Source organism: Phocoena phocoena, chromosome 6 (genome assembly GCF_963924675.1).
Source record: "Phocoena phocoena chromosome 6, mPhoPho1.1, whole genome shotgun sequence".
NCBI classification, from domain to species: domain Eukaryota; kingdom Metazoa; phylum Chordata; class Mammalia; order Artiodactyla; family Phocoenidae; genus Phocoena; species Phocoena phocoena.
This window is the reverse complement of record NC_089224.1, coordinates 96,588,725-96,601,667: the sequence shown is the minus strand read 5'-3', so window position 1 is coordinate 96,601,667 and position 12,943 is coordinate 96,588,725. Positions and strand designations below refer to the sequence as shown.

The 12,943-nt window shown below is 45.9% G+C and overlaps 1 protein-coding gene across 4 annotated transcripts in view; it reads left to right on the top strand.

The window, feature by feature from the left end:
* TNC (tenascin C) overlaps positions 1-12,943 on the top strand; it is a 94,454-nt gene that overhangs the window by 40,757 nt on the left and 40,754 nt on the right. For 2 of the 4 annotated variants that reach the window (XM_065879284.1, XM_065879282.1), the window contains 5 exons: positions 374-559; positions 789-878; positions 2,369-2,632; positions 10,290-10,562; positions 11,597-11,869. In XM_065879284.1, coding sequence (XP_065735356.1) covers positions 374-559; positions 789-878; positions 2,369-2,632; positions 10,290-10,562; positions 11,597-11,869 — 1,086 coding nt within the window. Of the gene's footprint in view, positions 1-373; positions 560-788; positions 879-2,368; positions 2,633-10,289; positions 10,563-11,596; positions 11,870-12,475; positions 12,749-12,943 lie in introns of all 4 variants that reach the window. The other 2 variants (XM_065879281.1, XM_065879283.1) reach the window with 2 other exon arrangements.

Genomic DNA, 12,943 nt, shown 5'->3' with positions numbered 1-12,943 from the left:
ATTCACTAAATAGTTTTTCAGAGCTCGGTAAGCTCCGTATGAGTTATTAAAAATCCAGTGATGAATACAACAAACCTGTTCTTACAGTCACAGAGCTTATTTGCAAGTTTCTGTACAGTTTTTATTAAGCACGAAATCGGTGGAAAACGTGAATGATTGAGGTAACATGTGCTTTAATAATGAGGAAAGTGTCAAGTATGTAGTATTTGTTTAGATGTGTGCATTAGCTATTGAACCAGAGAAGTGTGTGGGCAATTCTGTCATTTCTCTCCAATGGCAGGCACCTTTCATGTCTCACCTTGAACTGTCAAGGACTCCCTCTCTCCTGGTGCCTGGTGTTCTCGATACCAATGCCCCTTCCTCTCCCAAACAGGCCTGGATGCGCCCAGAAATCTCCGCCGCATCTCCCAGACAGACAACAGCATCACCCTGGAGTGGAGGAACGTCAAGGCGGCCGCCGACAGTTACAGAATTAAGTACGCACCCATCTCCGGAGGTGACCATGCCGAGGTAGAAGTCCCCAGGAGGCAACAAACCACAACCAAAACTACACTCACAGGTGAGGTCCGCATCCCTGACCCAACTGGCCCTGGGTTGCAACCCTCCAGAGAGTGAATAAAAACGGTCCCTAGCTACCCATCTCACTTGGGCATCAGTGAGTCAGGCTGTGAAACGGTCCAGACATTGAGACATCATAGCCTTCAGGGACTAGTTCAGGGCCATTTTTATGGCCTTCTGAAAGTCTGTCCAGTTTTGGGCTGAATCTCAACCTGCATGTTCTCTCTTAGGTCTGAGGCCAGGAACCGAATATGGTATTGGAGTGTCTGCCGTGAAGGGGGACAAGGAGAGTGACCCAGCCACCGTCAATGCGGCCACAGGTGAGGCCCGCCTGGATTCCCACCTCCACGGGACTACCATCAGCAGACACAACAGGGCCCAGGAGGCAGGAAACCTACTTAAAAAGAAACAGTAGATGCCCAGAGGGAGGTGGGGCTTCTAGGATCATGCAGCCCAGGTGTCCACATTCCAAAGTAGCATAAGCACTCCCCAGGTGAGCGATCCTAACGCTACTCTCTGCGCAGGAAGCGGGACGGGATATTTTCCCAAAAATTGGAACCAGACTTTATAAGAGATCTACAAACTTTTGAAAGCTGGCAACTGATTCAATTTTTTATAAACCACTGACTAATCAAAACACATCTGGGGGCTTTTCTCTTAGCAAACACTTAACTTGTATTGCATACCCTCATCACATAAATTGTAAGTGGCAGGAGCGTAGTTTAAGGCAATCTTTGCTCTTACGTATTGCATCCTGCAGCTCCAGCCTCTGAGGGAGAATGCTGAGGGGCTACATGATTTGAGGCCACTGATTCTTTCTGCAAGTTTGTTTGTTTTTTCTGGAAAATTTGTAAAGAAAGAAAACTCTTCCCTTTACCTCTCCACCAGCCTTATCTGCTTATCTCCCCCGCCCCACCCCGCCCGGACTGTGATGATAAGGGTGGCTGGTGTGGGGAGATCATTATGTAGGATCCAATGCTGAGCACTTATACATATTCTTTTTGATCTTTCATTTGGAGGTAAGTGTAGATTCGCATGCAGTGTAAGGAAGAATCCAGAGAGATCTGTACCCTTTGTCTAGTTCCCCCCATTGGTAAAATTTGTGTAACTGCAGAACATTATCACAACCAGGAAACTGACATTGATACAGTCTATCAACTTTATTCAGATTTCACTCAGCTGTGCGTGTGTGTGTGTGTGTGTGTGTGTGTGTGTGTGTGTATTTAGTTCTATGTTATCACTTGTAGATTTTGGAAGCCACCACTTGTTATCACTTGTAGATTTTGGAATCTACCACTACAGTCAGACACCAAATAGTTCCAATCCCAAGGATCGCTCTTGCTACACTTTTCTATAGCCAAGGCAACTCCCACCCTCCCCTTCACCTTAATCCTTGGCAATCACTGATCTGGGCTTCATCCAATTTTGTTATTTCAAGAATGCTACATAAAAGGACTCATACAATATGCAACCTTTAGAGACTGGCTTTTTCGCTAAGAATAATTCTCTTGAGATCCATCCAAATTGTGTCTTGTATCAATAATCAGTTCCTTTTAAAGGCATTTAATTGAGTATCACTTCATGGTATGGATATATCACTATATTATTTTTAATCTTTCAAAAACTCAGTGAGGTACCGTACAATAACAGCATCTCACAAAGGCGAAAACTGAGACTCAGACAGCTGAGTCACCTGAAGCCACACAGCGCTACGGCAGACCTAGGACTGTAGCCCACAACCAGCTTTCAGCCCCAGAAGCAGTCCTGCCCTGAAGCCTGAAGGGTGTTCAACTCTCTGTTTTCCTCCCAGACCTGGACGCGCCCAGGGACCTTCGGGTTTCTGAACCTACGGAGACCAGCTTGACCCTGCTCTGGCAGACGCCACTGGCCAAGTATGACCGTTACCGCCTAAACTACAGTCTTCCCTCGGGCCAGCCAGTGGAGGTGCAGCTCCCCAGAGGCACCACCTCCTACGTCCTGAAAGGCCTGGAACCTGGGCAGGAATACACCATCCTCCTCACAGCAGAGAAGGGCAGGCACAAGAGCAAGCCTGCACGGGTACAGGCATCCACAGGTGAGGTCAGCCTCTGAGCTCTCGCCGCACCCTCTGTTGATTCTGAGGTTGCAGACCCATCAGCCAGATCGTCTTCAAACGAGAAGACCAGATGGGAAGGCGTGGGGATGTCTCTACTCATGACTGCTCTAAATCCCATTTGCAAGAGTTACTTACCTATCTTTTCCTCTTGTCAACTCATCAACAGCAAAGTTCCCTAGCTGGGCAAGCAAAGTGGTTTTTAAATATTTCCTCCTAGGAGAACTTAAAGCATCAAAGTTTGTGTTTGTCTTTGGTTCTTTTCTTTTTTTAAAATTTTGTGCATTTCACAGAATCTTTCAAATTTTTCTCATTTTCCTCCCTCTTTAGCACAATTAATTAACTTTTCATTTTATTTCTTTTCAAGATGACCAAGATGTTGGGAATAATTCCTTGTTTTTTCCCCATTAATTGTTTTTATTCCAGGTCTTTTGCTTTCCTCTCAGGTTACCTGAAACATTGCACACGGTCCTTTGAGCCTTCCACGGTGGACTTCTCATTTTCTCTTGGTCATTAAGAGGTGAACTTTGTTTTTCCATGACAGCTTAATCCTGACCTCCAGTATCCCTTCTAGCCCAAGTATCCTGTTCTTTGTACCTGCTTCCATATTTTCTCAATGGCTAAATTGAGGAAAAAAATCAGTTCTTCCTATATGAAAATATACACATTTAACTTTGGCCCCCAAATATTCAAGAGGTTCAGGGGAAAAATGTTAATTCTTCAGGGTCTGACGAGTAATAGTCTTTAGTTTCAATTCAATAAGTAAGTATGTATTGAGAACCCACTGAATATATTGTAGTATGCTGATATTTGAGGGGAAAAAAATGGTTTATGTACTTAGCACTGCTATTCTGACTCATGTGCACTTACTCACAGTCCCTGGAGGAAGACCAGATGGATGTTAGACAGCACTCAAGCAAGGAAAGGGAGTGACTGGGCAGCACTCAGCCAAGGAAAGGGAGTGAATGGGGGAGTCAGGAGTAGCCAGGGACGGTGTCTTGGCAGAGATGCTATTCCAGCTGAGTCTCCATAAGCAGAAAATGTGTTGCACTGACGGGCATATTTGGAAATGCCTTGAAGCGTCTTTGTCATTTATGGATACTTGCACATGCATATAACTGAAATCTCAAATAACAGTCACTTAAGCAAGATACAAGTTGGTTTCCTCTCTCATAAAGTAAGTCTGCGGTTAGGTGGTTCAGGGATGGCACAGCAGTTCCAAATTATCGGGGATCTGGGCTCCTTCTAGCTTCTGTTTCACTAGTCTTAGTTCTTGGCTTCCAACCTCAAAGTCACCTCCATGTCACAATACGGCTACTTCAGTACAGCCTTCACATCTGTGTTCTAGGCAGCACGAAGAAGGAAGAGCCAAAACCAAAAAAAAAAGGACCTTCTAGATGAGAGTCTTTCTGGAAACCTCACCAATGACTTCTACTTGATTTCACTGGCCACTTGTAGCTATAAATAAGTCTAGGAAAGGTAGTCTGCTGGTGGAGCATGTTACTGCCCACATAAAATTGTGGTAGTTTGTAAGGAAGAGAGAGAGAAGGGGTATTTAGTAGACAAAGAGCAGCCTCTTCAGAAAGTCTAAAGTGAGCCCAGGTGCTCAATTCTGTTGACTCTGTGCATGGACTGCTTCCCACGCAGCTATGAGATGACCATCAAGGATGCGTGGCGGTGGGGGGTGGGTAGCTTGATCATAGATGAGGGGGGAGGGGAGAATAAATTGGGAAGAAATAAATCTACGGTAGAGATTTCAATGGTTCAGCTTTATAAACATGAGTTTGTTATAAGATGCGAAGGGACCACAAATGAATCAGAGAAACTAGAGAGGGAATTTCTTCTTCTCTTCCCTCCTCCTCTCCCTCCCTCTCTCTCTCTCTCTCTCCCTCTCTCTTCACTTTTCCCTGAGTTTTACAAATGCTAGATTAAAGAGAGTTTCCTATCTCCACTCAATCATCTTACCCTCTGGCTACAGCCACTTTATCCCCTATCTCCAGCAGGGAATCCCCAGGCTTTAGCCGCTCAGGGAGATGAAAGCTTTCAAGTGAATCACAGGCTGGAATTACTTTGTCTCTAACTAAGAGCCCAGTTTTGGCATCCCAAGGGCTCAGTGGTTTCTTTTCCCCAGCCATACCTCCTTAACACTGTTTCAAAGAAATCACGTTGCATATTTAAAGACATTCTTCATTACAGGAAAAATGTGCAAAGTCCCTTTTATGGGCTCTTCCCCCATTGTCTCTAGAATATTTCTCTCTATGGCTTTCTCCATAGAACGATTTTATTTTATTAAAAGTGAGGTGGACATTTCTCTCCATCTCCTGAAGTCTATCTTCCTAATAAATATCTCCTACAATATCCTCCCAGTAAATATCTCCTTCATCTACTCAGTCAGTAATGCACTACAACCATGCTCCGTGCTAGGTCCCGGGGATACTACAGCCATGAAGACAAGTCTGTGCTTCCAAGGTGGTAACTATCTAGTAAACAGACACCTTCACTTGCTGTAACTAGGCAAGCAGGACTATGCCGTGGAAGGCGTAAAGAAGCAGAAGTCCAGGCACCCGGCCTTGGTAAACACATGGGGAGAAAAAAGAAACAGGAAAAGTGGGAGCGCTTAGAGGAAGGTACCATGTGGTTATGAGTCCTGAAATGTCAAAGGGTTGTAGGTTCAAAGGTCAGAAGAAAGGGATTCCCAGCTCTGCATTACTCGATTCTGAATAGCGGAAGTCTGCCAAGTGTCGCTCATTGTCTGTGGGTTTTCCAGAGAAGATGTGAAATTGGCTGCCCCAAAGCATTCTTCCCAGAGAATTCCAGGGCTCTAGTCACGGCATTGAGCCAAAACGCAAGCCTTTTCCTTGATGCAGCACCAAGTTAAGTTAAAAGTATGCCTTACCTCGATGCCCATCACACCTGAAATACAATGCAAAGACCCTATCACAGGCTACACAGCCCTACGGAGTCTGGTCCTTCCCATCTCTCTGACCTCACTCCCACTACTTGTCCCCTTGCTCATTTCACCGTGGTCACCCTGGCCTTCTCGCTGTTCCTTAAGCATGCCAAGCCTGCTCCTACCTTAGGGCCTTTGCACATGCTACTCCTGCTGCCTAGATACCACTCTTCTCCCAGTTCTACACCCAGCACCTCCCTCATTTCATTCAGCTCAAGTCTCATCTCAACAGACCTCTCTGTCAACCAGTCTAAAACGGTGCCCTATCCTGATTTACCCCTTCATGCTGCTCCAGAGTTCTTCATGACACTTGCCTGACGTCACTCACTCGTTGGTTTACTTACCTATGGCCTGCCTCCCACTTCTAGCCAGAAAGGACTCTGTCTCCTTCATCCAGCGCTGCAGCCCCAGTACCTTGAACACAGCCAAACACGTGGCATATGCTTCATGAGCATCTGGGGACTCCAGCTCCTCCAGAGGCAGTATTTCCACTGAATCTTCTGGTCTTTTTCTTTCACCTCTGTATCAAAGGCCCAAATTCTCTCTCTTAAGGATTAAGGGAAGGGAAGTCATTCTCCTGGAGTCTTTAATTAAGCTTACTCTGGATAAAAATGGAAGGAAAGAAAGAAGGAAGGATGGGGGGAATGAGAAAGGGACGGAGGGGGGAGAAAGGAAGGAAAGAAAGAAAAAAGGTACTATCCCTGTTAGCATTGAACAAAATGAGTCTGTGCCAGGCATCTCCCCCTCTGGCCCCATATTTGTATTCTAATAAACGCAAATAAAATCATGGAGGCCATGATTTTCTTTGAGCAGTAAGGGCCATAAAGCAGGGAGGATATGCAGAAACCCAAGGCCAATAAAGCATCCTCCCACACCGCGTAAGACTTGACAGTGATACCCCAGTAATTCTCAAGGGTTTGGGAAGCAGAGAGGCGGAATTTTGTTTTTAGCCACAGCTGCAAGTAATAGAAAACATTCTGCTCTAATTTTCCATTTTGATTTTCTCATGGAGCAAACTGAAATTCAGTCAAATATCTATCCATCCAGCAAGTATTTATTTCTTACCTGCCATGGGTCAGGCAGCGCTGGTATAGAGAACAGAAAGACACAACCCCTCCACTCAGAAAATGATACACGTTGCAGTGAGAATGAGAGAACCAAAACCAAAATTATAGGAGCGTAACTAGTCTGCTTAGAGGAAGGTGTGGGAAGCTACAGGAGCACAGAGGCAGATACCCATCCCAGACCTGAGCAAAGTGAAGGCAGAATATCAGAGAAGGCTTTTTGGAAGAGGTGATACTTGGCTGACTCCTAAAAAAGGAAAATGAGTTGGGCAAGCAGAGAAGGGAGTCACGACATTTCCAGCTGGAGGAACGGTATGTGAGAAGCTCAAAGGCATGAGAAACTTCGTGTTAGTGAAACACCAGCCATACAGTCCTGCTGTATGATGGAGCTGGGGATAATAGGGTACAAGGTTACAGACAGTATCAGTACCATCTACAAAGGGCAGTGAATAGCATGCCGAGGGGCTTGGGTTTCATTCCTGACAGTGTGAAGAGTCACCAGAAAGTTTTAAGGCAGGCAAGGCTTTTAATTTCAATTAACTTTACAAGATGAGATCCAGGCAATTCAATCTACCCTTAGGGGTCCTGAGGCTTGAATTTGGCCATCCCGCTGCTGTTGGAGAATCACTCTCTCTCCCATCGGTGAGCACTAAAAGTGCATTCCTCATCAGTCAGCACTTGGTAATTACCATCTCCAAGATGGTGGAAATCTAAAGATTGAAAGTTGGCACAGCCAGAAATTCCCCCGGGCCAGCTGGTCAACTCACCATGAGCACAGAAATGGGATTTTGAAATTCTGATTTCCCAGGCCCACTGACATTGTTCAGAGGGTAGATGCCAGTGCACAGCTGGAAGAAAAAGACAACAGCCTTTTCATAAAGAAAGGCCAAGAAATTCACTATGGAACTATACAACGGAAACACTGGGCTTCTGGGGCAGTAAGCCCACAAGTGTGTCATTTGCTGTTGAAATGCAGAGTCCGCATTGATGAGAAGCCTCTGGTCTCGATCTCGACTGTTGTCTGCTGTATTTTTATTCACGTTTTTCCCTCTCTTTTCATAATTCTTACCTGCCTCCCTTTAATTTATCTACTGATTTTATTAATTGAAGTTACACCTTTTACTTGTCTGTCTAGCATTTGTTTCGTGAAGGGTTTTGGGTCGGGCACGAAAAGCACCCACCCAGCAGTGGTCACGGTCACAGCACTAAATATGACTGATTTTTTTTTTCTTGATCTGCCTAACCCCCTCCCCCCCAACACACACACAAGAAGTGGAAGAATAGCCAAAAATTTTGGTGGAAGTATCATCACCATGACTATTACCATTTACTGAGCAACATGACATTTTATGAAAATTAGTCTATCCACTGTAAGAAGAGATGAAGCAGGATGTGAAGGACATTGTATAAAGTATCCGTGGCATATAAAAAAGCTGATTTAAAGAAAACAATGGTTCTCATGAGGAAGAGACATTTTCTAATGTGGATCTCCTCCTCTCTCCAACCATCTTTACTACAACAGCTTAACAGACAATCTGTAACCCCTCCATAACCCCTCCCTCTCCCAGTTAGGTAATTCTCCCCACATCTCTTACAACCTGGTACCTGAAATCTCTTTCATGGAAAAAAATATGCTTTATGTCATAATTAGAGAAAGAACTTAAAAGGCAGTTACCTGCGAGGAAACACTGACTTAATTCACACAAGGGGGGGTCAACTATCAATGTCAGCTAGGTTCTTGACAAGAAGTTTTGACAGCAGCAGGAGAAAAAAAAACAAGAAAGTGGGATAAAAAGGAGAGTTTATGGGCCACAGAGTTCATTTCCTTAACTTTACAGTTTGGCTTAGATTGGTTTTTGTCTGATGTCTCTTCATGCATGAGGGCTCTTGGAATATTTGAAAAGGACACACTCCTGAGTTTAGTTGTGCTAAAATCCCAAGGTCAAGGAGATAATTGCTACAACTGGAGCACTGCTCCTGGCCTCACAAGGGCCACTGGGTTAAAAGATAGCTCATCTTTTCCCCTTTCTTTCCCCACAAGTAGATACATCACTTGGAGCTTGGGGTCCTCTTTTTCTCACCTAGACCATGTTTGTGTGGTTAAGAACTGCTATGGGGTCTTGGATAAGGGCTCCAGGACACAGATTTGGGTTGAATGAGGAATCTGTAGAATGAAGGTCAAGGTCAGGTATGGCCAACATTTTCTGAAAGGGCCAGACAGTATTTTAGGCTTTTCAGGCCATATGGTCTCGGTCTCAACTCCTCTACTGCGCCACTGCAGCACATAAGCAGCCAGCAGCAATGTGTAATTGTGCAGGCACGGCTGAGCTCCAATGAGATTTTACTTACGACATCAAAATTTGAATTTCATATACTTTCATCTGTCATGAAGTATTCCTCTTTGGATTTTTCCAACCATTTAAAAATTTAAAGACTGTTGTCGGCTCACTTATTACCAAGAGAGGCAGCAGGCTGGATTTGACCCTCAGATCATAGCTGGCAGACCGCTGTTCTAGATCAAACAAGATTTGAAGGAGTGTCAGCTTTGCCGAAATGGAACAATTAGGAAGAACCTTCCCCAGAACGTAGAAAAGTCTGAATCAAACAGGTTCTTGAAAAGAAACATTTTCCCCTCTGAAAGGATATCTTCTATCCAACTGCAAGCTAAGGTTTTCAAGTGAGACGTCTGCTTTAATGGACAGATAGGACTGATTTGAAATGAGCAGCCAATGTGAGGCATATAGAGAGAAACAATTTGTTCACCTAAATGAACTCAAGGCAGTTCTTACTCTGTTGTTTAGAGGATCTGTTTCCAGAGAAAATCCTTTCTTCCTAGGTGATGCAAAGTCCATTTAGGCTCAGCCTGGGCAAATTATCACCTTGAAGGCATATGCATTCAGACAAGTGAATGTTCTGCGTTTGCTCATTCTAGAGATGAATAAAGACGGCAAGTTTTAACTGAGCTTAATAAGCTGTTTCTCCCAGGGCCTCAGTCTTTCTTTCTATCCAATGAGGGACAGCTTTGCAAAGACTCAGTGACTTCCTCTGGACAGTCTTACTTGTACTGTGTTAATTTATCTCTGATCTTTCTGAAGTGGTTTATGTAAACTGATTTGAGCCCCAGAAACTGACAAAAATCCCAGCATAAAGAGACTAAAACATGCCTTCCAGGAGAGATTGAGGAAGCACGGAAAGGAAGAGAATCTAAGAGGAGGCAATTTCCTCAAAACACAGAAGGCTGCACGGCTCAGGCCAAGGATCCCAAGCGTAGCCGAAGGCTGTTCCTATGATCTCACCTTTAAGATGAGAGCCGCTTTCCAAAGTGGAAACTGCAGCCCAGAGCAGTACTAACACAGACGTGTAGCATTTTCCAAATCCACAGGACACTGCTCAGTAGAAAAACACCGTATTCAAAAGTCAAACCCAAACACACAACAAGGCAAAATAAGTATTCTATTGATTTATCTGTTGGTGTTTTGATGGCGACGGCATGGCTCAGGGATGCAGGTGGCCCTTGGGGCCCCCATGGTCTCGCAGCATTGGCAGCGGGTTTGCCATTTCTGAGTTCCCAGATGGAAAGCATTTCAGGAATGATTTAACTGACCCCGTCTCTGTCATTATTCAGACCACGCCCCTGAAATGGAAAAGCTCACCGTGACCGAGGCTGGCTGGGACGGCCTCAAACTCAACTGGACCACAGCTGACCAGGCCTATGAGCATTTTGTCATTCAGGTGCAGGAGGCCAACAGGGTGGAGGCAGCTCAGAACCTCACGGTGCCCGGCAGCCTGCGGGCTGCGGACATCCGGGGCCTCAAGGCCGCCACCCCTTACAGAGTCACCATCTACGGGGTGATCCGGGGCTATAGAACACCAATGCTCTCTGCTGAGGCCTCCACAGGTACCTCTTACCTTTCTGTCTACAGCTTCTGTTTTTCCCAACAGGAACCTGCCCAAGGATAAGCAGATGCAACTCGTTTTTGGTTTTGTTTTGTTTTGTTTGCGGTACGCGGGCCTCTCTCACTGTTGTGGCCTCTCCCGTTGTGGAGCACAGGCTCCGGACGCGCAGGCTCAGCGGCCATGGCTCACGGGCCCAGCCGCTCCGCGGCACGTGGGATCTTCCCGGACCGGGGCACGAACCCGTGTCCCCTGCATCGGCAGGCGGACTCTCAACCACTTCCCACCAGGGAAGCCCCGCAACTCGTTTCTGAATAGACTTGAGTACCTTAAGTAATAGCACTACGGTGCCTAATGATGGGAAGATATCAAGCCGCACAACTCCTGGGGTAGCTTTCTCACTGCACCCCATGTGAACCACAGCCTCTGGGGCTGTGCATAGCCCAGCCTGGGGACTATACACACAGCCCCAATGGCAGGGACCTTTGGCTTCACAAACAGGGCTCCCTCCTGGTGAGGGATGTTAAGGCATTATATTTAGAAGGAAAAAAAAATAATAATCTCTTTGTCCGCCGGAGGCTAGGGCAATTCCTTAATGAAATAAGATCACAAATGTTTTCCTATGCCTCACCCCCTTGGCTCTATTTCTCAAATTTAGGAAGCTGCATGGTTATCTAAAGAAAGTCACATTTAAAAAAAAAAAAAAGTAATATAAAGCCTATTCTTTTGTTAAGGAGTCCCTGGATCTTGGTGTGTGACTTGATCGTTAAACTAGTTCTTTTTTTAAATATTTTATCTTTTTTATTTGCTATCTCAACATTTGCCCATTTGTTTTTTTTTTAATCTTTATTGGAGTATAATTGCTTTACAATGGTGTGTTAGTTTCTGCTTTATAACAAAGTGAATCAGTTATACATATACATATGTTCCCATATCTCCTCCCTCTTGCATCTCCCTCCCTCCCACCCTCCCTATCCCACCCCTCCAGGCGGTCTCAAAGCACCGAGCTGATCTCCCTGGTTTTTTGTCCTTCTCCAGGAGAAGCTCCCCATTTGGGAGAGGTCACGGTGTCCGAGGTGGGCTGGGATGCCCTAAAACTCCACTGGACAGCTCCGGAAGGAGCCTACGAGCAGTTTCTCATTCAGGTGCAGGAAACTGACACAGAGGAGGCAGCCCAAAACCTCACTGTCCCGGGAGGACTGAGGTCCGTGGACCTGCCTGGGCTCAAGGCAGACACTCACTATAGCGTCACCATCCGCGGGGTGACTCGGGACTTCAGCACAACCCCTCTCTCTGTTGAAGTCTTGACAGGTATTCTAGGCTACTTCATTAATTTGTTTCCTCCCACTGTCTCTGCTCAGGAGGCATCAACACTCTTCCCTCCTCTAAACTGGGTTCAGCCCCTACCCCAGTGGGAAATACCGGTGAATCATCCCTGCTTCCATACAAAGGTCCTGTCCCTTATTTGGCCGAGTCCTAGTCCTAGCATGGCAGCCAATTCCAGGGAAAGTTCCACCTACTCTTCTTTTATATAAATTGAGGTGACTTTTCTTTTAAAGCAAGTTTCAGTCGTAATAGCTAAGAAGTTGGAAAGCACACTCTGCGAGTGGGGAAAAAATAAACGTTGATCTGAGCTCATTTTAAGAACGCATCAGAGGACTCCCCAAAGCACCATTTCTATGTCAAGAATGGAAGTTGTGAACAATTCTGGGAACTATGTTTCATTTCCAAAGGCTGACTAGAAAAGCCCTGGCTTTAGTGCCAACAGAGTGTCCTCAACACCGGCTGTAAATCACGCATCTGCGATCAACACTCACCAAACAACTCACCCCAACCTCAGCCAAAATGCCATCTTGCCTGAATCCCAGCATGCAACTGCCTTTTTTAGTAACTCAGCAACTCTGTCTTCTTATGCAGAGGAGGTTCCAGATCTGGGGAACCTCACCGTGACTGAGGTTAGCTGGGATGCCCTCAGACTGGACTGGACCAGCCCAGATGGGATCTATGAGCAGTTTGTCATTGAGATCCAGGAGGCTGACCAGACCCAAGAAGCTCACAGTCTCACGGTTCCTGGCAGCCTGTGCTCCGTGGAAATCCCAGGCCTCAGGGCTGGTACCCCTTATACAATTACCCTGCGCGGCGAGGTCAGGGGCCGCAGCACTCAGCCCCTTGCTGTGGAGGTCATCACAGGTATACCACCCTCCTCCCAGACCAGGGACCTGATTGTGTCAGCCAATTCATTGGAATAGAGAAAATTCCCCATGTATCAGGGCCCTCTCTCAAAGCTGTTGGCAGGCAGCATGAACACAAGCTCTAACTCCGGAGGGTGTGGGTTGGAATTCCACCTTGCTGGCCGAATATTCTTGGGTATCTCATTGTACACCT